General features: G+C 30.9%; 3 protein-coding genes and 1 long non-coding RNA gene across 4 annotated transcripts; 3 read left to right on the forward strand and 1 right to left on the reverse strand.

Moving 5' to 3' along the window:
- Positions 1 to 5,571: 5,571 nt before the first annotated feature.
- On the forward strand, positions 5,572 to 6,345 carry LOC102586237 (phytosulfokines 3). Its single transcript, XM_006363743.2, has 2 exons — positions 5,572 to 5,836; positions 5,971 to 6,345. Exons 1-2 carry the CDS (start codon positions 5,717 to 5,719, stop codon positions 6,097 to 6,099), a joined length of 249 nt encoding a protein of 82 aa, XP_006363805.1. The 5' UTR covers positions 5,572 to 5,716; the 3' UTR covers positions 6,100 to 6,345.
- Positions 6,346 to 8,275: 1,930 nt separating this feature from the next.
- Positions 8,276 to 8,835, forward strand: LOC107058203 (phytosulfokines 3-like). Its single transcript, XM_015303621.1, has 2 exons — positions 8,276 to 8,450; positions 8,558 to 8,835. The coding sequence occupies exons 1-2, from the start codon at positions 8,322 to 8,324 to the stop codon at positions 8,687 to 8,689; spliced, it is 261 nt and encodes an 86-aa protein (XP_015159107.1). The 5' UTR covers positions 8,276 to 8,321; the 3' UTR covers positions 8,690 to 8,835.
- Positions 8,836 to 11,622: 2,787 nt separating this feature from the next.
- On the forward strand, positions 11,623 to 14,116 carry LOC102586566 (uncharacterized). The gene is made up of 2 exons (XR_368615.2): positions 11,623 to 11,819; positions 13,731 to 14,116. It is a non-coding gene; the product is annotated as an uncharacterized lncRNA (long non-coding RNA).
- Positions 14,117 to 15,112: 996 nt separating this feature from the next.
- LOC102586787 (protein PHLOEM PROTEIN 2-LIKE A10-like) lies at positions 15,113 to 16,366 on the reverse strand. Its single transcript, XM_006363744.2, has one exon. It carries the CDS (start codon positions 16,364 to 16,366, stop codon positions 15,113 to 15,115), a length of 1,254 nt encoding a protein of 417 aa, XP_006363806.1.
- Positions 16,367 to 24,304: the final 7,938 nt, after the last annotated feature.

Below are 24,304 nucleotides of genomic sequence, written 5' to 3' on the forward strand. Positions count from 1 at the left end.
TACTGTGATACTAAGAATCTTCAGAACATCATTTTGGAAATGGATTCTTTGGCAGTAAAAAACATGATAACAAAACAGTGGAGGATCCCTTGGGCACATACAGTAAAAATGGAGGACATACAAAGGAGCATAAAAAATAAGCAGGTGCATGTTAAACATATCTTTAGAGAAGCAAATCAATTAGCAGATTATTTAGCAAATACAGCATTAGACCAAGCAGAAACAGTGCAAGCACAGGGTTTCTACGATCTATCAAGCAAAGGAAGAAGAATCCTCAACACAGATAAGCATAAAGTCCCATCATTGAGAATAAAAACACGAAGAATTTGTCCAACATGCTAATATAGAGCAGGGCATGAAAGTACAGATGTTCAGAAGAGATGATTTAATTATGTACATGTCTAAACTACTTAAGCTTACAAAAAGGACCAGATTAAAGGGGGATGTCAAACCCAATTTTTAGATGCAGCACTGACTCGTTTCAGCAGGTGACTCAAGCCTTCAGAAGGAGCTCCTTGGGTCAACCCAATAAAACATCATCCATGTAGTTCTTCGCAACTACAAAATGGAAAAGGAAGTCACAAGAAGTAGGAAATGGGCGAAATTAGTATTGACTTACCTTGTGAGCTGATAGAAGTTCCCCCACTCCATGTTTGTAGGAATTTCATCTTCATGATGCGAAGCAAGAGCAAAGAGAGGGAGAAGGGAGCTGGGAAATTGGTTACGGCGGAGCACAGTTGAGAGGAAGTAGGAAAATGCTTTTATTTCCTATTTTGGGCCTTCCGCCTATGTTGTATTTTGGGTTTTAGTTGATAATCAATAAAAGGACTGCTGGTCCAAAATTTAAATTAAAAAAAAAAATATATATATATACATTTTTAATAAACGTTTCTCTTACAAAAAAAATATTCTTTTGATGTAATAAATTTTATCATGTATATTTATCCCATAAATCTATATCATAAATAATACTGTAACTATAATCTAACTTTGCAACAAATTATATTTATACTATAATGTACATGGTAAATTTTACCAACATGTAATAATTTATACCATGGTTGGACAAATATCTTGTAATTAAGACAGTTTAGGGACTAATTTGAATTAAGAACATTGGCTTAATTGCAAGTCACAACTGATCAACTTAAATAGCAACACATTAGCAAAATGATATTTCAATATTATTATAATATTTCTAGAAATATTACAATTTCGTAATATGTTTGGTTTCTACTGCATTATTCATGTATATATCAGGCATATACGATGTGAGTAATGTCTGCAAGAAACAATTGATGCTAAAGGTGGTGGATGATATATAACTTCACTGAATCTTGATTTTGTAGTTCCAGATCTTGGCCAAATGATTTCACATTTGTTAATTTATAATAATGTTTAAAGTAGAGAAATCTTGAGCTCGAAAATATAAGACGGCTACATTTTCTATTATACACCGAATAGGGAGCCTGTTGGTGATATCTCTCTCAGCAACATCAATGTAACACTTGAGATAGTTCAATGGTTATTATTAAACTGTCGTATATGATCCACAATTCTGACCAACCAAACTAACCCTATTACATAACAAATTATTTGAAGTATTCAATTATTTTAAAATTTATGGGGACCAGACTTGAACATAGATTACTGATGGAGTTATGGTGGGAATAATAAAATAACAATTCAAACTTTCAAAGGTCTCCTTTTTAAGTCCACAATAGTTAATAATCACGTTTTGTGATAATTACTATTAATCGTCGTCATTCAACATTTGATTTTAAGTGTTCATACATCAAGGATAGCGCACATCCCTCATTTCTACTTTAATTAATGGATGATCAAAGATCTTATAATGACATGGGCCTAATATATATAATCCATTTTCATTTATTTATATTTTTGGTTTTATATTGATGCCATGTGCATATGAATTCTGAATATAGCTTATATTTAGCTTACTTTTCCTTATCAGTTCCATTTGAAAAATACTGATAAAAAGTAGCTGTACTTGTAATTTGTTAGCTAGCGTTAAAAGACTTGAGAATTATAATTGATAAATCGACAATTTCTTTTGTAAATTAAGACGCTAGCTTTAGGGGCTAATTAATTTCGAGTTGGAACATTAGGTTAGTGATAATAAGAGCAACTTAAATTTAACAACTTATCAAATGCATTTTATTGCAGGAATTTGAGGAAGCAAATATGTCTCATTTTAAATGTGAATTGAGAACTAAAATTCCTTGTATGGGGTAAAAATTTCCTCCATAGTACAAGCATTATATATAGTGGCATTCATGATAACAATTGACAAGCAATTCATGATCGACCTCTTTATTTTATTTTGAACCTTTCCATTTCTCTAGTCTCACTTTGAATATTGGCACCAAATGTCAATTTGCACATTAATAGATGCAAGACCAATAGCTAAAACAAGCAAGTCATCATTTTTATCATGCCTATCTGCAGAATTTCAGAAAAAAAGAAAGTGAACAAAAAAAGAGATACTTTACGACAAATTGTTCTAAAATAGATATAGTGGCCAGCCTGGATTGTCAAACATAAAATGATTATGAGGTTTTGCTATGACAATTTTTTGTTCGACTGTTAGGAGGCAAACGAAACATCTTTGAAGCTTTTGTATCGATAGTCAAACATCAAAATGCGTGTCTTGAACATCAAATATATATATATATATGTTTTTATCATTTGATCATCGGTATATATTTTCCACTTTAATTTATAACGCTTAAGATCAAATTGTTCGAGTTAATGTAAATAAATGCTAACAAGTATTTTCCTATTGCTGATAATTAAACAGTAAACATGCAGTAAACACACTTCAATCAATCCACTCTAAACTAGCAGGATACTTGGAGTCTTGGATACGTGCATTTATTTGAATGCTGAAAGTTTAACTTCGCATCAGATTTAAAATGTCGCAATCTAATCTTATGACACGTATTGTTTGCTTTAGCCTAATAGACAGACCTCTTGGCTCTTGGATTTGCATTTCATAATATATATATCATCCAATGCAAAAACGTGCATTTCATGTAAACTTATGTTATGACTTCTTAAACTCTTTCATTTTTCATTATCATTTCAATGTACTATTCGCCAAAAGTGTAATATGCAACCATTTTTTCAGAAATTTGTCGGCCTATATACAAAAGTAAATCAATCTTTCTCTTTTTCCTGCCCATATCAATCTTTCTCTTAGTCAGCTCATATGGTTGTCACACTAAAGTTGTCAAAAAAACGCTGAATCACAATCTTAGAAGATCTTGTTAAAACCCTTTTAATTTATTCTTAATTCTTTGTTTGTTTCTTTGGCATGCAGCATATATAATAAAACATAGTATTGTTTGCTTAAGCAAGAAAAATATACAAAAGGTAGGAATTAAGCAATTTGTAAGAAGGCATTTGTGCTTTAGCGGCCGAAAGCGCTTAACGGATCAGAGCTTTTGACTGGTCGAATATTTCCCTTTTTAACTTCAAACATTCTTTTCACTTTGGTTTTTTTTTAAGGCACATCCCATTTCTTTAAAGCAAAAGTATATATGAAAACATGACTTTTAGATATATGGCCTTCCGCGTTTGGTCAACTTTGGTAATTACGACATATTTAGGTTATTATTTTTCTCCAAAACTCTATTTAATTAAGTGCGTTTTTAGTTATTAATTCAGTTAGCGTATTGTATTTGAATATTCAAAGCTTTCCATCAAGTTGTACTTCTTTTGCTGGTCATCTCATAATCATTAGAATAATGATTTATAATTTCTTAATTAAGTTAATTAAACACATTACTTAGTCCGCTTTATGTTAAAGCAGCTAGCCTTTGCGGTTGGAGAAGACCGTGGAGTGGAGTGGATTGAGTTGAATTGAATTAAAATAAGGCACCACTGGTATATTTTCTTGTATCCATCACCACCTTTACAAATACCTCTTCAATGCACGTAACCTTTGTTGTTTTATTGGGTTAGTGGCGGGCCAAGATTTTCATTAACGATGTTCTAAATATAAAAAAAGTAAATAAACAAAGAAGCCAAAGAGGCCGAGGTTCAATATCTACTATATATATATTTATTTTATTTTCATGTAAAAATAATATAATTTTCCGTAAGGAGCGACTTCTCTCTTTATCAGAATAAACAGAAATGCTGAAATTAAAAATTATGTCCAACTTCCATGCACCACCACATGCAACTTTATTTTTTAAAAAAGGAGTTATAACTATATGGTAATTTTATCTGATGATTATTTTGTTTTAAAAACATCTTAATATAATGGTATGCAAGCCTAACAATGATCGTTTTCATTTTTTAATATAAGTAAAATATCATATGGGACCATGATAATCAAGAGACAGATAAGAAAATTGGCCTATATATATCACAATAAATATGTAAGAACTATTCATTCATCATTAAGTATGTGAAACAAAAATGTCAACTTTTACTAGATATTCTTCAATTTGAACGGCGATTCTGCAACGTAACCTACTCTATAGCATTTTCAGAGCTCTCTAGCCACAACAAGTTCATGAAATAAATTCCCATGCCAGGTCCCCATATTTCACTGTCCTCCAGATATCCCCATAACACTACGTACAACACACGGCACCACAAATTAAATAATCATAACAAGAAGACTACACAAAAAAAATTAAATTCCCAACCACCTAAAAAAAGAACAAGTAATAAAAAGAAGATGGTTGATCATGAAGAAAACCAATAAAAGAACATTCTTGGCTGTTCTAGATAAATGAATGTCTATCATATATGCATTAAAATATAGAAACCTTGATTATATCATACGTACGTTGCTTCACAGAAGTGTACGTCTATATCGAATATTAATACTCAAACTTGCATCTCACTCTTGGAATTTTGATTTCTACTAATAAATTTGTTTGGAATTATTCTTGGATTATTCTGTTCCTACAAATTATAGTAGGGGAGAAAGGAGCATCTCGTGCTCACATACGTTCTTGGGAAAAGCATGTTGCAATCTATCATGACACAAATATTAGGGACTAATTTCACAGAGATAATTTATCGTTATTTTGAGACTCCTTCAACCTAGGCCACAAGAAGGGGTCATAATTATGGATGAGGAGAGGTCACAAAATTGAGTGAGAGAAACAAATTCAAATGTCAACCTCCGAGTTAATGGTGTTCATTCAGATTTTCCTATTCCCTTTAACAACTCGAAAATAAAAACAATAATTCACGTTTAACGGACCCCAGAAGGCGTTCCCAAAACTTAAAACTCTTAGCAATACAATGCCATTTTCAATTATCATTAAATATAAATACTGCTACTTTCAATCGGAATACGACTATATATTAAACAAATAGGTATTACTCCGTATCTATTTATCTACCAGTAAATTAATTTTACCTTTGAAGATGTATATGTCTTTCTCTGGTCATTTTTTAATTCAACTTTGGTATTTTACATACATTGTAGTCCACTTAAAGATAAAATATCGTCATTTCCCTGACATCCATGTATGTTAAAAGTCTCCCTTTTCACTCATTCAAGTTCACACTAGAAGTTTGTGATTGTCATTCTCTCAATTTCATTATAAATTGATGCCACCACACAACACCGAGTTTATTGAACTATAGACAAGATATATATTCCTCTTCATCTCTTCCTGCATAGTACTAAAAAATTAAGCATCTAGCTAAAGCTAAATAATAAGTCATGTCTAAAGCATCTGCTAGCTTTTTCTTCATCATCCTTCTCCTCTGTTTTGCCCTGTCCTATGCTGCTCGCCCTCAGCCACTATTTCACGAGGCTACTCTCAACAATATTCAACACCAGGTACGTAATCTGATTGTTGAATTGTGTAATTATCTCATCTAAAATACTTAGTTACGTTGTTAAATATATAACGTTATTATTATTCACAAATAATTTAGTCTCGTATTAGTATAAAATAATTTGAATTATTTCAGGATGTTGTTGAACCAAAGGAAGTTGGTAAGGAAGAGAGTTGCAAAGGAGTCAAGGAAGAAGAATGTTTAGAAAGGAGGACTTTGGCTGCTCATCTTGACTATATCTATACCCAAAATCAGAACCCTTGAAGAAAGTACTATTCCCAATGACGAAAATGATCAGTTAATTTGTTTTACGATGGTTAATTGACCTAAGTTTTCGGTTAATTTATGTTTCACTAAAGTAGTGATAGAACGAGTGAGTTATCACATATACTAGTATATAGTATTGCTTTTGGTGTGTTTCATGTTGATTTTTCCTGTACGCTAATAAATCCAATATCACGATTACTTGATTTTCTTGTATGCAAGTTGATCCATTAGTAGAGCAAGTTCTTTTTTTTTTTTTTTTTACCAAAAAACCATTCACACAGAAGTGTTCACCTCCTGTGTGATGGGGGGTTTGGCAAGACCCCTTGTAGAGCAAGTTCACTATATAGTTTTTTTTACTTCTTACAAAAACAATCGCAATACTGAAAAAATCTATCTTTAATGAAAGAAGTATGTATCAAGATAAATAATGTTTTTATTTAAAATTTATCATATATCGAACTAATCAAACTTATTGCAATACTCCACGTCAACGTTAGCGCAGCATTTCGACCACGGAGACAAGAGAAGACCGGTTGTTAGTTGTTGAATTAATAAAAGGAGAGCGTTGGACTTGTATGTACTATGCTTATTTTTGGCTAAATCCTAATATGGAGTAGTGATTAATATATTATCATGAATTCAAGTAAGTACCAATAAGAATGACGACTTAAAAGTTGACATATATTTGGTTTTATCCAGAGATATTTTTCATCTTCTGCTGGTAATATAATATAGTACAAGATATCAAATTTATCCGTGCACCATAAGTCCATAGCTGTACTAGGTGACTGAACCCTAATTTTCTAGAAGATTTAAAATATGAAGAAGTAAACATATGAAGAAGAAGTTAAGGTGGTTCAACATCTACTAAATATATATTCAAAAATAATTTTAACCATGTATAAAAAATGTAATTTCCACCAAAGGAGGTTTGGATGAACCCCTTGATCCTACCTGACTCCGTCCTGTAGTTTTGGACTAATATTTTCAATTGGGGACGTTCCTCGTCCATATTCATGATCATGTTGTGATTACAAAGTGGCACTATATCAAGACAAATATGTTATCGTTAAGAAGAGAAATAAAAAAATGTCAAGCTGCTGTACTAAATGTGCTTCGACCAAGACGACTATTCTATTTCTGTCAACTACATATTTAGAGTTTTCCAAAGAGCTGTAGTAGCAAATTAGAGATGCATGCATATTGTCCCCATATTTCTTTTTCCTCCAGAATATCCACAAGACTATACAAGTATAAAACCAAAATAATAATAATACTATAACAAGAAGACTAGGATTAAATTTTAATTTCTATTTTATTCTAGAATGTGTGGACTATTACACGTGTTTTTACTCGTGTGGAAAAATGCTTAGCTTGGGCCAGGTAGAAAAATAAAACGCCCTGGTATCATGAAAATCTCTTTGACCAATGCGTAAATCGAATACTCAAACTTGCATCTCATTCTCAGAATTTTGATTATTCATTATCTGTTTGAGAATAATACCGCTGAACTACTGTTCTATTGTTCTTTCCAATTCCTTCATGCTGTGCAAGCTGGGGAAAGGCCTTTTCCCGATAGTTATCCTTGTTCAAGGGGAGTCAATTGGAGGAAATGAAACATTTTGGCCACTTATGAATCGAGTAGAAGAAAATGACCCTTTTCAGATCTCTTATGTGTAAAAATAAAAATGATAAGTGGCTTACAAAATTAATTCTCCCTTTAATTACGCTCATCACAAAAGAAGTTGCACCCCAATTTTAGCTAAATATATTGGGTCAGCAAAGCATAAATGCCTTTCTAATTGAAAAAAGATGAATACTAGTTGCAACAGTTAGGAAACGTAACAACCATTTATCAATGGCGTTATTTACGTAGCTATGAGCTTTCCTTTTATTAATTAATTCTCGTGGTCACCGTTAATTTAATACTCCAAAGATTCCTTCTTCTTCTACCCTTTATTGTTAAAATAAAAGACTTTAGTTTAACATACTTATATCCTGGTCCAAATTGAGAAAACAATTAATTTCTTGATTCTCCATTACCCAAATATCTTTAAAGTCTCCCATTTAACTCATCCTAGTTCACACTCAATCGTTGAGATTGGCCCTCCATTTTGTAGTATAAATACATGCCACCACATAACCACATGCTTCATATAGAGCTAGAGTTACATTGCAATAATACTCAAACCAAGTATCAAATTAACAACCAATTGAGCATGTCTAAAGCCAATACCAGTTTTTTCTTCATTATCCTTCTCCTCTGTTTTGCCCTGTCCTATGCTTCTCGCCCTGAGCCAGTTTTTCACGAGGCCACCCTCAACCTCAACAACATTGATCACCACCAGGTAACCAAAATTCAATATGTCGTGAAATTTTCACTTTCTTTTCGATAAATTTTATGATTAAACATTAGACGATGATCTAAAATTTTGTTATAATTATTACGTTTCAGGATCATGTTATGGAATCAAAACAAGTTGCAAATGAAGAGAGCTGCAACGGAGGGCAGGATGAAGAATGTTTAGAAAGAAGGAATTTGGCTGCTCACCTTGACTATATCTATACCCAAAATCAGAACCCGTGAACTAGTTTGCCATTTGGTACATTGAAAGTAGACGAGACAGTTATATATATCACACATTAAAATTACCTTACTGTACATCTGTCCGGTTGATTTTTCCTGTACCATAAAATGAATTAATCGCATACAAATTTTCTTCTTCCATCCTAGATTCTGTTTTGCTTTCTATATAAGTATTTTTACAATTTGTGATTTTAAACATATTTGTGACATTTATAAGAGAATCTTATCAAGAGTATAAAATTAAGGAGTTTTTCAATATACAAAAAATAGTACTCCGTCATTTTTTCCCCATAATATCCTATAAAATGAGAAAACCGAGGGACAAATTGATACCTCAAATTTAAAAAATTAAAATAACTGCTAGAATTTTTAAAAATGCTTTGCTACATGGAGAACAATATAGAAACCTAGTAGTAGTAGCTTAACATGAAAATAGTTGAGATATTTCTATCATGAAGATCTTGTATTTAAGTTTTAAAAATGAAAAAAGAATCATACTGGAAATAAATTAGTTGAGTTTTAATATAACAGGTTTTTTTTTTTAAAATTACGTTCAAAGTAATTTAATCGAATTCTAATATGACAGGCGAGAGGAAAATTGAAACCAAGAAAAAAACATGTAAAAAACGGCAGAGTATAAAATGTTATTCAACTAGCAGATCTGATGACAACGATTTAACAGCACAAGGTTGGCTATGTAATTGCTGAAAGGAGCCGTGTTAAATTGTAATACATCTATCTGATCAATAAAATACGGGAAAATTATATGAAATAACAAATTATTAATTTAAATTAAATATTTTAGTTATAGTTTATTTTAATTGTAATTCGCAGCAAATATTTTTTTTTTTTGCCATCTGATTCGGTATACAATTAGTCATTTTATACATTTCTGTATTGTGTTTGTATAAAACGAGAGAAAAGTGTATATACAAATACAAATACATATATTTCCGTCATATACACTTATAATTATATAAATACAGATCTTATTATACAAATTACAATGTATAAATGAATTTATACAAAACTGAACAATTTGTATAAAATTGAATGTTTGTAGCGAATTATACAAATCAAAAGCTCCGCAATACAAACTATAGTTATAACATACAAATATGATTTTTATGCTTGTTATATGTGAAAGTTGCTCATAAAATATTCCCTTCGTTTTAAAAGAATGACCTAGTTTTCCTTTTTAATCTGTTTTAAAAAAACTAACCCCTTTATTTATATAATATTTTAACATCAACTTTCCACGTGACATGTTTAAGGCCATAAGATTAAAGAAAATTTGGTAGATTTGACACAACTTTAATTTAGAATCACAAGATAAAAAAAATTTCTTTCTTTTTTTTAAATTCTATTATAAGTCAAACTAGGTCATTCTTTCTAAAACGGAGGAAATAACCTTTTCTTGCCACATCTTAAAGATAATAGTAAGATTACCATCTTTGACAATTGTCAGTCAGTTGAATCGGTTGTATCTCAAGGTGGATGTATTTCTAGTACACCACCATTAGATTTTATTTTTATTTTCAGTAGGACAAAGGTTAAACTGATTCTTGACTATAGAATGCTAAATTCATATATATATATATATATATCATTATTATTAGTCATAAGATAACCAATACATAGGGGTGTTCACGGGTCGGTTTGCATCAGTTATTGGTTAAAACCAAAATCAAATCAACTTAATCGGTTTTAAAATTATCAAAATCAAACCAAACCAAATATAATATACATTTATCGGTTTTGGTTTGGTTCGGTTATTCAGTTGTAAACCATACACAAAAATAAAAGAAACAATTCATTCAAAATGTGAAAAAAGTGACAACAATCCATTCAAAACAAAAAATAGTTAGAATGACTTAAATTACCGAACTTTCAATCATTGCATTGACTACCAATAAAGCTTTAAAATTCACTATATTGGCCTAGAAGGAAGAGACAATAACATTTTCAGTCCCACAAAGAATTGTCAGACACTCATATACATGAAATCAATAAGATAAATGTTTTCACCTTAGGCATTCTTGCTTTCAATAAGTAAAGTATAAAGAAATTTTAATGAAAACATATATAAGATCTTTAAAATTAGTTTATAAAAACAATATATTAAGTATGTACATTAATAAAATATATGTATATAATTCATCGGTTCGATTTGGTTATTTCTTCGAGTTTTTTTCGAATAAAACCATAACCAAACCAAATACTACCGGTTTTCAAAATCTAAAACCAAACCAAACCAAACCCAAATAAAATTGGTTTTATTTTACCGATTTGATTTGATTTTTCGATTTTGATCAGTTTTTATCCAACCCGTGAACACCCCTACCAGTACATATGTTATTATTAATCATTGTACATAATTCGTTGCATCTTGGAGGAACTCTAATATGCATGTACCAATTCATAGGTTTACAATCGACCAACATAGACACTTCCCCATAATTCCATTGCAGTACCATCACCTAACAAATTGGATGACAAAGGGCCTGTTTGGATGGGTTTATAAAAATAACGTATAAGTTAAAGCTAAATGTCATAAGTAGAGAGTACCCTATTTTTGGCTTTTGATTTATTTTAAATCTATTTTGATCTAAATGTGAGTACTTAAAAACAATTTTTAATATTTTCAAACACCTCCATGTTTATAGTTTTGAGTTTATGTCTTTTGCCGTTGTACAAATATGTTAACGTAAAAGCTAATTGTAGTTAAATGTATAACCAATCATGAGTTGGTAACTTCAGAAGTATAGTGAATAACCTAATGGAATAGATCAAATTACATTAAGTGTGTAAAAATGGTTTCATGCCATTAATCATATTCAATACAAAGAAATTAAGATAACTTAATGAAACTTATATAGGAGTATACTAAATTGAATGGTAGTTGAAGGTAATTTCCAAAAGTAGAAGGGGAGTTGTGTAATTTTCTTAAGGAATAGGAGACGTGAATGTGATTGATCAAAACATTAGCTCCACAGCCGATGCCCGGAAGCTCCGATCTCTTTGCTTCTCAAGACGGGAACCACTGAACTGAGAGAAGATTAGAAGAAGATATAGGGAAGATGTTCAGGAGAAGATTTTTGTCGTTTCCGCTGGTAATTGGCGCAGTTATGTAAGTTCCTTATTACCATTCCTCCATACTAGTGTTGCTCAAGATTAACATATGATATGCTTCAGTTTGGATTCATTACTGACCTATCGCAGTCCCCAAACAGCAAAGAGGAAAACCAGAAAAGAACCCATTATACTGCGTAATCTAGGTTTTTAAAAAATTAATCATGAATTGGAGCAAAGGTGTTTGAAGGAATGCCTAAATGAACCACCCTCTTCCCCTCTCCTAAGTCATCAATTGAAGAGGAATTGATCAAAGTAATGTAGTAATAATGTTTTCATTTAGCGCGAGATAGAGTAGAAGTTCCCGTTAACCTAATGATTAAGAGAATGAAATTTCTTTGGTTAGTCCTTCAATTGTTTGTGTTCTGTTATTATGGTATAGGTTCAAGTCTCAAAAATTGTAGACACCATCCTTGACTTGTCCTAAATCTAGGTTGCTGTTTGTTTTCTCTTGATTTCTGTGGTTCCTATTGTTCTCCAACAATGAAGTCTCTGTTTAAGCTTGTTTCACCTGCCTAGACAAAATTTTGGACTTCCTGAAGATACTACAATTTGATAGGCAAATCTACCCTGTACAGCAACTAAAACTGAGCCTAAAACCTCAGTGAAATATCTAAGCACTTTTGGGGATCAATATTGATCTGACTACCAATTTTTTCCTCAGGAAAGTAAGGAGTATGAGACAATCCATTAGATCTAGCTCCTCCTTCCATACATGCAGATGGCCACAACCAGTGGATCAATGGATTTCCTTTGACCATGGGCTGAAAGTGAGTGGGAGAACATCCTCGATCTCAAGCTCCCCAGCAACAAAATAGAGAGATAAAAAGAAAAAGTTAAAAAAAGGACCTATTTTCCTTCTCTCATTTACCCTTTTGTCTTCTTAGCTTCTGCTATATGTACCTTTGGACATGTTTCTGCTGCTATGGTTATCAGACAATGCAATGATGCACCTTTTGTTATATTTGGTGTATGGTTGCGAAGTATGCATTTTTTGTGCCATCCCTGGTGCATTTACTTCTGTGCATTTTGACATATTGACAAGCTAGAGATTGAGAAGGGGTTTATCAAAGAAAAAATTAGAAGAATCATTAATAGGCGCTGCCTGTGCTCTTCACAGTTCACAGGTTGGAGCTGCCACATCCTTAGTACTGCTCTTTTCTGTTGAACTATCAATGAACATTACTCTAAGAAAGCCAAGCTGCTAGAATGCTCAACCTGAATAGAGATCCTTTAATTTGTCAAACACCGTGTTTCATTTTCCTCTTTTTCTTTGCCAACATTTTGATTGTGAGTTGCCTTGTTAAAGAGAAGGCTGTCTTATGTTTCTTAAGAGCTATTGCTGCCTCTTTTAGCCCTTCAAGATACTTAAGAGTGCATTTGTAGTACTCTCTTGTAGCACTAACAAATAACTGCTGCATATGCCCTTTCTATTCCTCTTCTTCCTGTTAAGTAATTGCTTTACTGGTACTTCTTATCATTCTGATCTCTTGAAAATATTGCTAGCCTGCCTTTTCTTCAATCATTACCTTTGATAAACTTGGCACCTTTCTTCAGCTTGGTGTTTGTGAGGCATGATTAACTTAATTAATTAAAAATTACTATGCAAATGAACAGAATGTGTATGCGCTGAATTTGTTGGAACCTAAGTTAAATCTCTAGAGTATATAGTTCATAGTAGAAGTAACAATTATGGGAGATTAGATATATTGTATTTTTCCAGTATACCAGCTTCATGTCTTTCTTGACCAGAGCAGTTGCTGACATGGCGTTCACATCTGCATGTTTATTCTCTACAGTTCAGAAGTTACGACTTACATCATTCTAGACCTCGGTCAATAATTAATACGTATACTAGCATTGTGTTTTTATTTCCATTTGCTTGATCTTTTACTTGGCCAATCTGTAGAATTGGAGTTGTATCTGGGAAAGCTATATTTGCACAACCACTTGATGAATATTGGAAGAAGAAACTTCAGGAGAAACCAGCCGCAAAAGAAAATGATTTAAGCACCTCATAGAACGATCAGATGCATATATGTGCCTAATATCATGCTAGTGTTTTTCTGTTGGCACTCTTTAGAAATGCTTTCTGCAGACGCATCCTCATCCAAATAGTTTACGCCATGATTATTTGGAAATTTCATCCTTCAGTTGTTTGTATGAGATTTCCCATCAAAATTATCTGGGTTTTTTCTTGTTGAAAATAGACACGCAAAAGCAACCACTGTGGCATTGTGGTTCAGGAGAAATATTATATGTCAATTGGAATAAAATTGTGCCCATGTTACTTTACGTCTCTTATTTTTTCTTTTCCCTTCCTCTGCTTACTGCATCTTACTTGGAACCAAGAAAGTCATCCTCTTTGAAGTACTTGGATTAAGAATTTGTGATCAAAATTAATCATTTAGAAAGCATGGTCGTTACTGAATGTAGTATCATGAAACATAATTTGTTCCTCTTTAATTTGGAAGGATCTCTACTTGGCACAAGTATGCGTCCGTTTCTTGGTTCTGTTATCCAATGGCTTGGCGGATGCAGATGGAATAAATTTTTTAGAACATTAGCGCTGAGCGCCTGAATTGACAATTACGAACTTATGCTGAAATGCGTGTCAAAATCACATTTTTTCTAGGAAGGCCACCAATACGTAGAGTTTGCTTCAAACGTATCTCATTCATCAATATTTTGATTCGAGGCCGTTTGAGGTAGATCAACATTTTTGCAGCCTACTTAGTTGCTTTTGGTGCAACCATGAAGCTGTGGGTCTAAAATGGCGGGATTATCATCTATTTGAGTGGTTCCTATTCGCTAAATGTGTTCTTTTAAAAGAAATTCAGCACCTCGTAAGACTGATTTTGCCAATTATCTTGTTGACAATGGAACATGCCATTATCAGAAGCTATTCTGGTATTCCTTTTTACTAGTATATAAATTCTTATCACTGGCTCCTACAACAAATGCCCTTACTATACACCTGACTCGAGTACAAGAACTTCAACTGTTGATCATTGATTACATAGCTTTTAATATTTTCTTTATTTACTAGAACTATGATCACCTCAACTGAATGAAGAAAAGCAAAAGAACCGTTGCCAGGAGACAGAAAAATTACAGGCATAATTACATTCACTTTGACAAACTTGAATTGAAATACAAACAATCAACAAGAACAGACAAATCATATACAGTTGTGTACTATCCAAGATTCCCTTGGGAAAAGAATGTACTAATACTCTAGGAAGCTTAACAAATAAAAAGTTATCTTCCCCAGATTCTATTCGAAACTTCCTAATTTGGAACCAAGATCCAAGGACCATTAAGTATGTGCAAACACAAAGCGAGGCATACACTAACAGCAATAGAAGATTTCCCACTCACATACCTGCAAGCTTCACTACTCCTATCAACCACTTCCTCTTGTATAACATCTACACTTCTTCTCAGAGTCACAACTTCCTCCTGGACAACATCTATGCTTTTTCGCACACACTCATACAACTTTTCCAGAAGAAACTCCAAGAAAGATCTAACACTCTCAAAGGTGACCCTCCCAGTCAAATCAAGAATAAACCTTCTATTTCTTGGCACTGCCAAAGTAGAAGATACTTTATTTGTCCACCCAGTGTACATGTTCTCATCTTCGTCCCAAAATTTCTTGGCTTTGAAACTAAGTGGCATAGACGAATATATTTCCGAAGTTGTATCCATATCACCATTTGTCAAAACTTGATGAGAAGTTTTGACAAAAGTTCCAATGGCACCACTACATATGGCTACTAACATATCTCTCATTTTGGTTTCATGCTTGGGATTTGTTAACCCAGAAAAGATTTCATTGTAGGTGTTGATGTTCATTGTTCTATCAAGATACACAGCAACTGCAGTACTCACAAACAATTGTATACAATTTCCTATAAGTTCTCTGCACTTGTCCTGGCATAGAACATCAGCCCATCCTGGAACAGAGTGTTCAATATCAGAATCAGTAGCATTGCCTTTTTTGTCCGAACAATAAGCAAGAACCAAATTCCTCGCGAAGCTCCCAACAATTACAGAAGCAAAACCAGACCCTGCATCAGTAAACAGTTTATCTAAAACCTGGTCAAAAAGCCCAGAATTTGCAGCCCCAGAAACACCATTTTCCGCAGTTTCTTGCTGGTAGCCTCGCACAACTCCTACGGTCAACGCACTAGTGACCTTAACAATAGATTGTGAAAACTCATCTGATTTAGCAATCTTAGAAATCTGTTTCAAACTTCTAGGAATATGATCAGAGTCAGAGGAAATGAATTCCTTCAGATCTTTCGAAACAATCCCAATTACATCAGCAGAATCAGCCACCATCTCAGCTAAAGAAACAAAAGCACTTATGAGCTTCAAAAATCTTTTCCTCTTTCTAACCATAGAGGGTGAGTAATAAGCCCTATAAGCGCCATAACCAGTAACACCTAGAGCTCCTAAAGCAACAACCCAGTTCCTATTTCTCCTAGTATAACCCAAACCCTTCCTTAATAGCTTTAAATCCGCATAATTCAAAGCCATAAATCTCCAAAAATCTGGGATTCTGGACTTCAATTCTCAAAAGGGGTTTTAGAAAATATTAAATACATCCAAAATTCAGGCAATTTGCTTATAGAGTTAAGGTGGAAAGATGTATACCAACTTGAAAATGCTCAAGGCTGACGTAGAATCAGTTTTTGACCATCTAGATTCTGGTGCAGTTGGGCATCAGCAACAGAGAAAAAAGGAGAAGAAAAAATGGGGAAACAAAAAAAGAAGAAGCTGATCCATTATAGAAATACTGTATAAATTATGAAATATTAAACTGATAAGCACGACTTAAAATAGGACAGCTATAACTAGGCCTACTCAGTTTCAGCTTTCACGCTAGGTCGTTGTTGTCTGCATTTATTTATTGTTAGTATTTCATTAGATATTTTTTATTTTATATTATATAATATGATTGAATGATAATTGTGTGGGGCTAAATGGATATGGATACAACTTATAAGGAGAATTCTGGAAATTAAACAGTTAGGTATTCTGTTAAATGCAAGGAAAATGGTATTGGGAAGGATATAGATGATGGAAGTTTATGGACCCACAGTTATCTTTAGAGATGATCCACAGTCAAAAAGCGGTGTACATAATTAGCTACTAACTTTGATGACCTGGCTTTGTCTTCTCTTGCCAAGTGCTTGCAACCAACTGGCTCCTTGTGGCCGGACTTTCATTTTCTCGTTTTCCCTTTTCTCTCATTGTATCTATTATTATTTCCATCGTTTCAATTTGTTATTTTTGTTACTAAAAACTCCATATACTTTTTCTAAAGTATGATAGGGGTGTTCAAAGAAACTCCATATATATTTTGGGTTATGAAGGGTGATTATGGCGTCATGCGGAAGTTTACAATTGCAAATAATATGATTGATAAATTAGACGACACATAAAACTATACTAAAAGACATAATATTATTATATGATATGACCAATTAGCCTACATAATTAAAAACTAATAAAAAGACATTAAGCCTGTAGAGAGAAAATCTCCCATAAACAAAACTCTTAATTGTCTACATTGTGGATTCTATTGTGTTATGCTATGAAAATAAGAATCTTCAATTTATAGATCTTCAAACTTTTCCTCTAAGGAAAGAATAAACCAAATATGGAAGAAAATTAGATTTTCCTTTCAGAAAAAGTTTAAGCATTTATGGTAATACTTTGACTTTTCTTTAAGGAAAAAAAATAATCTTCAAACAAGGAAAGAAAATCAGGGCAAAACCCTAACAATATCTTCTGCTATGAAAATATAAATGTATACCTCAAAAATAATATTACTCTTTGGAACATAAATTTAAGATCAGCAAAAATGCAAATGACCTGTATAAGATTGTTTGCCTTGCCGATGCAGGCCTGGGTTACCCAACAGAAATATAGATAATTAGGACCAAAGAAGTCCAATTCACAACTAAAGGAATTGGATTATGTTTGGCAATTGCCTTCAAGAAGTCTGGGAAAAGCCCAACAACAATCATACGTATAGAAGAAGTATAAATACTTTTAGGAGTCGTTTGATATGCAGACTAAATTATCCTGTTATTATGGTCCTAGAATTATAATTGATTGACTAATTTATCCCCTTAGGAGATGGACAATCATATGATTAATTATGAAATTAAATTTATATTACGTTTAAGAGATGATATCTCAAATTTAATTATGAGATATACCATCTTATCTGAGATATCAAACAACCCCTTAATTAGATCAAGTGAAATGAATTTTTCTAAAGTTGAAAGATTCTCTCATATAATAACACGTACTAGCTCCTTCAAAATGCATGAATGAAAAATAGTAATTACGCTAATGTGATTATGATACAAAAGAAAGATATCAATCAAGTAATCACCCACCATACATACACGATATACATAAGACGTATTCCGTTTTGATATAAGAGATTTAAAGCCAATAAAAACGACAAGTCTACAACCGAACTTCTTTTCATTATAACAGTACGTACCTTGCAACCTATTTCAGATTTGATTCATGATGTGAACCCATACCATCTCGGAGGAAAGATGATTTGTTAGAAATAGAATGCTCTGATTCGGTTTGCTTCCATAGAGCTCGTCGCATTAGATTGTTTAATGTAATTTATATATTCTGTGTGATTTAAAAGTGTATAAGAGCAAATTTACACATTACATGTTTAAAAAATAGCAACTACAAAAAAACACACGCTCGGAATACATAATTAATCTGTATTATATATTATTTTTGTTGAGTAATCGTTGAATACTCTCATAATCATATAAAACTTAACTGAATCCTTTCTCACTACATGCCAGCTAAAACATAACGACAAGCCTCTAAATGAAGAGCATTTTGATTAGTAATTCAATTATAGCCAAGGTTTCGTCATCAGCTGATCATTCGATTTTCAGATTAGACAAATGTGAATGACGGCTTTTCACAATAATAATTCTTTTGTTTAATCAACTTATTAATCATTGTGTAGTAGTAATACTAAAAAGTTTTGACAACTTAATTAGTAGGGGACGTGATGCAACAAAAGTCCTTGCGTTATTTTTTTTAGTAAGAGCCGGGAAAAAAGGGTCACATGACCCATAACTATAAAAGAAAAGAAGTTTGCGGCTACAATTTATGCTTGGCAGCTACGAATTGACACCTACGACCTGAGCCGCCGCGGTTAATCTATAAGTTTGCCACGCCATATTTGACTCTACTCGTGGCGTGTCACATATGCATCCCCAGCTTTACCTTTTTTTTTCTTTTTTTTTCTTTTTTTATTGTATTTCCTAATTCCTTCGCTCTTATTCTTATGAAAATAAAATAATGATAATAATATATATGCATATCGGTTTCAATTTGTGAATTATTTTATAAAAATTTGGAAGAAAAAATAGAATTTAAATTTGTCATAATATTTATATAGTAGTAATAATTTTTTTGAAATTTACAATTTTAAACCTGTCTTAATATTTATAATGATATAAAAACTTTTTACTTCAAAGTTAATAATATTAGATAGAGGTCATTCTTTTTACATACGTAGAGACATGTGATATTAAATATATGAGATTATAACATCTATAAAACTGTAAAAACTTTTTATTAAGAATAAAATAAAAAAAATAAAAATTGCATAATTTCAACAATTAGAAAAGGAATATGATGTTTTTAAAACCGACTAAGAAAATTAGGTTTACATCTATATATTATATTAAAAGCACGAAGATCCTTAATAATGTTGTTTCAACTTTTTGTCCTTCATTGAAAGATCCGCTTCAGACAGAATCATCTTTTGAAATAAAATACTCGATCCAAAAAAAAAATAGTAAATTTTTTTCAAAAATAATAAGCAAAAAAAAAATTAAAACGTCCAACAATAATTGTCAATAATTGTGGGATGATAACAAATAAATTTGGTGATAGTAGTTGGAGATGGCTTATCGTCGTGGCAGTCATATACTATAGTGATTAAGAATGAAATTGTTGTGATCGTACTTGACAGTAATAATGCTAGTGATTATGTTAGTTATTGGTAACAGTAATGATATTGATGGTGGTACTAGTTTACTATGATGATTGGTGTAATGGTGAAGAAAATGTGTTATTAATAACGATAGTGATAATTTTGATAGCAAAGATGATTTATTGTTATTGTTAATAGTGATAATTATACAATGATTAAATCGTTGATGATAATTGTGAGCAGAGTACTAATAATGAAAATCATTTTTTTTTATCAAAATCTTCTAATAATTTTTAATAAAATGTAACATTATATAAAAATTCTTAACTAATATTTATAATATTCAAGTTATTACAAAAAAAAGAATTAAAAATATTGAAGTTAATAATATTGACGTGACAACACACGTGCAACACACGGACTCTAAACAAGTATATTAAAATTCATGGGAATATTATATAAACAAATTCTTAAATTATGAAGTATAATCAATGATGCGATTTTGTCATGGTAGTCGATGCTAATAGTTGTTATGGGAGAGGAGTGTTGACAACAATAGTTGTTAGTAATTGTGGGATGATGTTAAATATATTTGGTGATAGTAGTTGGAGATGATTTATCGTCATGGCGGTTATACAAGAATGATGATATATTGATAATGAGATTGTTGTGATTGTAACTGACAGTAACAATGCTAGTGTTTGTGTTAGCTATTGGTAATAGTAATGGTATTGATAGCAATAATAGTTTGCTATGATGATAACTATAATGGTGAAGGAAACGTGTTATGATAACAACAATGATAATTTTCATCGAAGAGATGAATTCACAAACTTTAAATTTAAATCTATCATAATATTTATATAATTATAACTTTCTTTAAAATTGATATTTTAAACACGTTGTTAAATTTATAAGGATATAAAAACTCTTCACTAAAAATAAAATGAAAAGTTATTTAAAGTTTTTAGATAGAGGTCATTCTTATTACATATGTAGAGACATGTGATATTAAATATGTTATTAACATCTATAAAATAGTAAACAATAATTATTAGGAATAAAAAAAATTAAATCGCATAATTTCAATAATTAGAAAAAGGGATATGATGTTTTTTAATAGACTAATTAGAAAATTAGGTTTACATATATTAAAATTAATGGGGTTATTGTATCAAAAAATTCTTAAATTATAAAGTAGAATTAATGATGTGATTTTGTCATGGTAACTGATAATAGTAGTTGTTATGGAAGGTGGCAACTGCAATAGTTTTCAGTAATCATGTCCTGATGACAAATATATTTGGTGAAAATAGCTAGAGATGGTTTATCGTCGTGGGCTTGTGGTGATCATGTAATAATGGTGATTGATAATGAGATTGTTGTGATCTTAACGTACGCCAGTAATGCTAGTAAATATGTTGGTTGTTGGTAATAGTAATGGTATTGATAGCAGTATTAATTTACTATGATAATAAGTTAATAACTATAACGGTGAAGAAAACGTGTTATAATAACGACAATGATAATTTTGATAGCAAAAATAATTTGTTGTTATTTCTAATAGTGATGATTATATAATGATGAAATAGTTGATGGTAATCGTGATCAAAGTACAAATAATGAAGATCAATTTTTTATCAAAATCGTCTAATAACTTCTTACTAGTAATACATAACATTATATCGAATATTTTTTTAAAAAAATATTCAGATTCATTAAGTGATTAAAACTAAAAAGGAAAACACTTAGGGGTCGTTTGGTAGGCCGCATTAGAATAAAGAGAAAAAACATAAAGTTACCACTGAAGTTGTCCCGAATTTTCAAAAAGACACCTTAACTTTGCAACTGTCCTATTACCCCATTAAACAATTTTGAACATATATTATTATATCATTTTTTGATTAGTCCCAGATTTTAAGAAACAAGTGTGTTCACACACCAATCATTACATGACATGTGCTACTTTAATTAAAAATGAAATTTTTTTCATTTTAAGTTTTTTCTTTTTTCTTTTTTTTTATTTCTCTCTCTTACTTTTTGACTTAGTTTAATTTTATTTTTTTATAAAAAAGAATTCGTACTATTTTCTAGACTTTATTGAATTATTAATAACAAAACTAATTATTTTTCTAAGAAAATTTAAAATTTTGAAGGTATCATCAATTACTCCTTTTCATATAACTTCAAAATTAGAAATTATAATTTTAAAAGAATCAATGAATTCCCCGAAAATTGAAAGAAGTTAATTGAAATCGGATAAAAAAAAAACTATATGATACTTCTAATCATTTTGAAATCTAATGTGTTTATCAAATTGTTTGAAACGTAAGAAAATATTTAGATAAAGTTTTAAAAATAAAGAGAGTAAAACTAATAGTAGTAAAAAAAAATGAAGGTGAAATTGTGGTAAAAATGGTGGCATTGAAAGTGAGAAGTTTCAATGGAGATGGCAATGAATTTTTGAAAAAGAAAGAAACAGAAAAAATAAAAAGGAAAAAAAGTTAAAATAATAAATAAGAAATATACTTTATAATAAAATACTTGGAAAAATAAAATTATATTAGTTATTTAGATAGCTCACTCTCTTTGAGAGAGTGCACACACTCTCGATGTCATGTGGACAAAAAATGATATAATAATATCAGTTAAAGATTGTTTAGTGGGGTAATAGGACGCCAGAATAGTTAAGGTGTCTTTTTGAAAATTCGGAATAAGTTCAGATGTCACTTTATGTCTTTTCTCTAGAATAAATAATCCATGTATTATGTATGGTATTATTTAGTATTATGTTTGGTAGGAATTTGGACCTATGTATAACTAATTCATGGATTAGTTATACATCCTACGTGGTATTATAGGATGTATTACTAATACCTTCCATTTGGAGGTATTAGTAATACATAGGAATATATGATATAATACCATGTGATAAGTCTATGTAAAGACAATAATATCCCTCAAATTATTTTAATTATTTTGCTTATTTTCTTGATTTTATGTTTTATATTTGTACTAGTAAATTTATTTAAATAAATTAGCTTACAAATTATTTAGAGAGAGTTGTTTGTTACTCCTAAATAAATCCAATACAAATTTAAAATGAGAGTTATTTAACATTTACTAATTAAAAAGACAAATTTATCACTACATGACGTTTGTGATCTTAATTGAATATATATATATATATACTAGCAAGTAGCATATGATCTGATAATGTTTGATTTTGCAAAAGCAGAATTTGCGCCAACTCGAGTAGCCATAGATTTCCACAAACTCTACATTAAAGTTAAACAAAAAATTTCCACCGACTATTTTAACACTCACATTTGAACAATAAAAATGTAACTCCATATACTAATAAATTTAAATTTACTTACCGAAGACCTGAATGCCATCAAAGCAAAATATGAGTAGTCTTAACAAGGCTAATTTAAGTGTTGTTGAGATATATGGCTCTTTCATTATATATATAATACAACTTTCTAATTAAAATTACAACTTGTAAATTTTATTTGTAAATATAGATGGTTTATACAATTTTGTCATTGTTGACCGTCTTTTCGATTTTAAAAGTAGATGATTTGTTTTTTTTTTTAAATTGAAAATTGACATTTTGTGAGTGATTAATTTATTAAGATGACAATTATTTATCCTCAAATAATTCAAGTGAAAAAAATACAAACATGACAACAAAACTGTTCTTCTCATAGCTAGTTAGAAGACCATTAAAAAATAATATTGTCGGAGAATTATTTACCTTGATCCAATTACATAATAATTCAAGGGTATAATTAGAAAGAATCTTTTTATAGAGTTTTAATCCAAACACAAAATGAGGTGGAAAACAATGAACCAAACACTTGATAAAAATAAATTCTGCATTACTAATCCATGCACTACTAATCCCTACATTACTAATTCATGCATTACTAATCCCTGCGTTATCAAATTTTTATAACAAACGACCCCTTAATACTATAAAATCAAAATTATCAGTAAAAATTTAAACTTCGATTTTATGAGTTTACTATCTCTGCGCACAATTGTAAATCAAGCTGGTGAGTCGTGACTTCCTAGTACACTTCCTCAACAACTACAAGCACTACCAAAATGAATTACTCCCTCTTGCGAATTTATAATATATAGTTTGAATTTAAAAGTCGAATTTTTTTTATATGTATCGAGTGTATACATCAAATTAATACAATTTTCATTATTACGTGATTTAATAAAGTAAAACACATGTTAATTAATTATGATTAAGTAAACTGAACTATAAATTTAAACACATGGGCATGCATGTATTGACTTGGTGTCTACATCGGTGCGGATAAGTTTTACCCAAAAGTCAGATTAAAAAATTATCATAATTTATTTATATATCCTTCATATATTTTAATTACTATTTTTTGTGACTTATAATATTTTTACATATTTTTTAAATATATAAATTATATTTCAAGAATCTTAAAAAT

Source organism: Solanum tuberosum, unplaced genomic scaffold, assembly GCF_000226075.1.
Source record: "Solanum tuberosum cultivar DM 1-3 516 R44 unplaced genomic scaffold, SolTub_3.0 scf00441, whole genome shotgun sequence".
Lineage (NCBI taxonomy): Eukaryota > Viridiplantae > Streptophyta > Magnoliopsida > Solanales > Solanaceae > Solanum > Solanum tuberosum.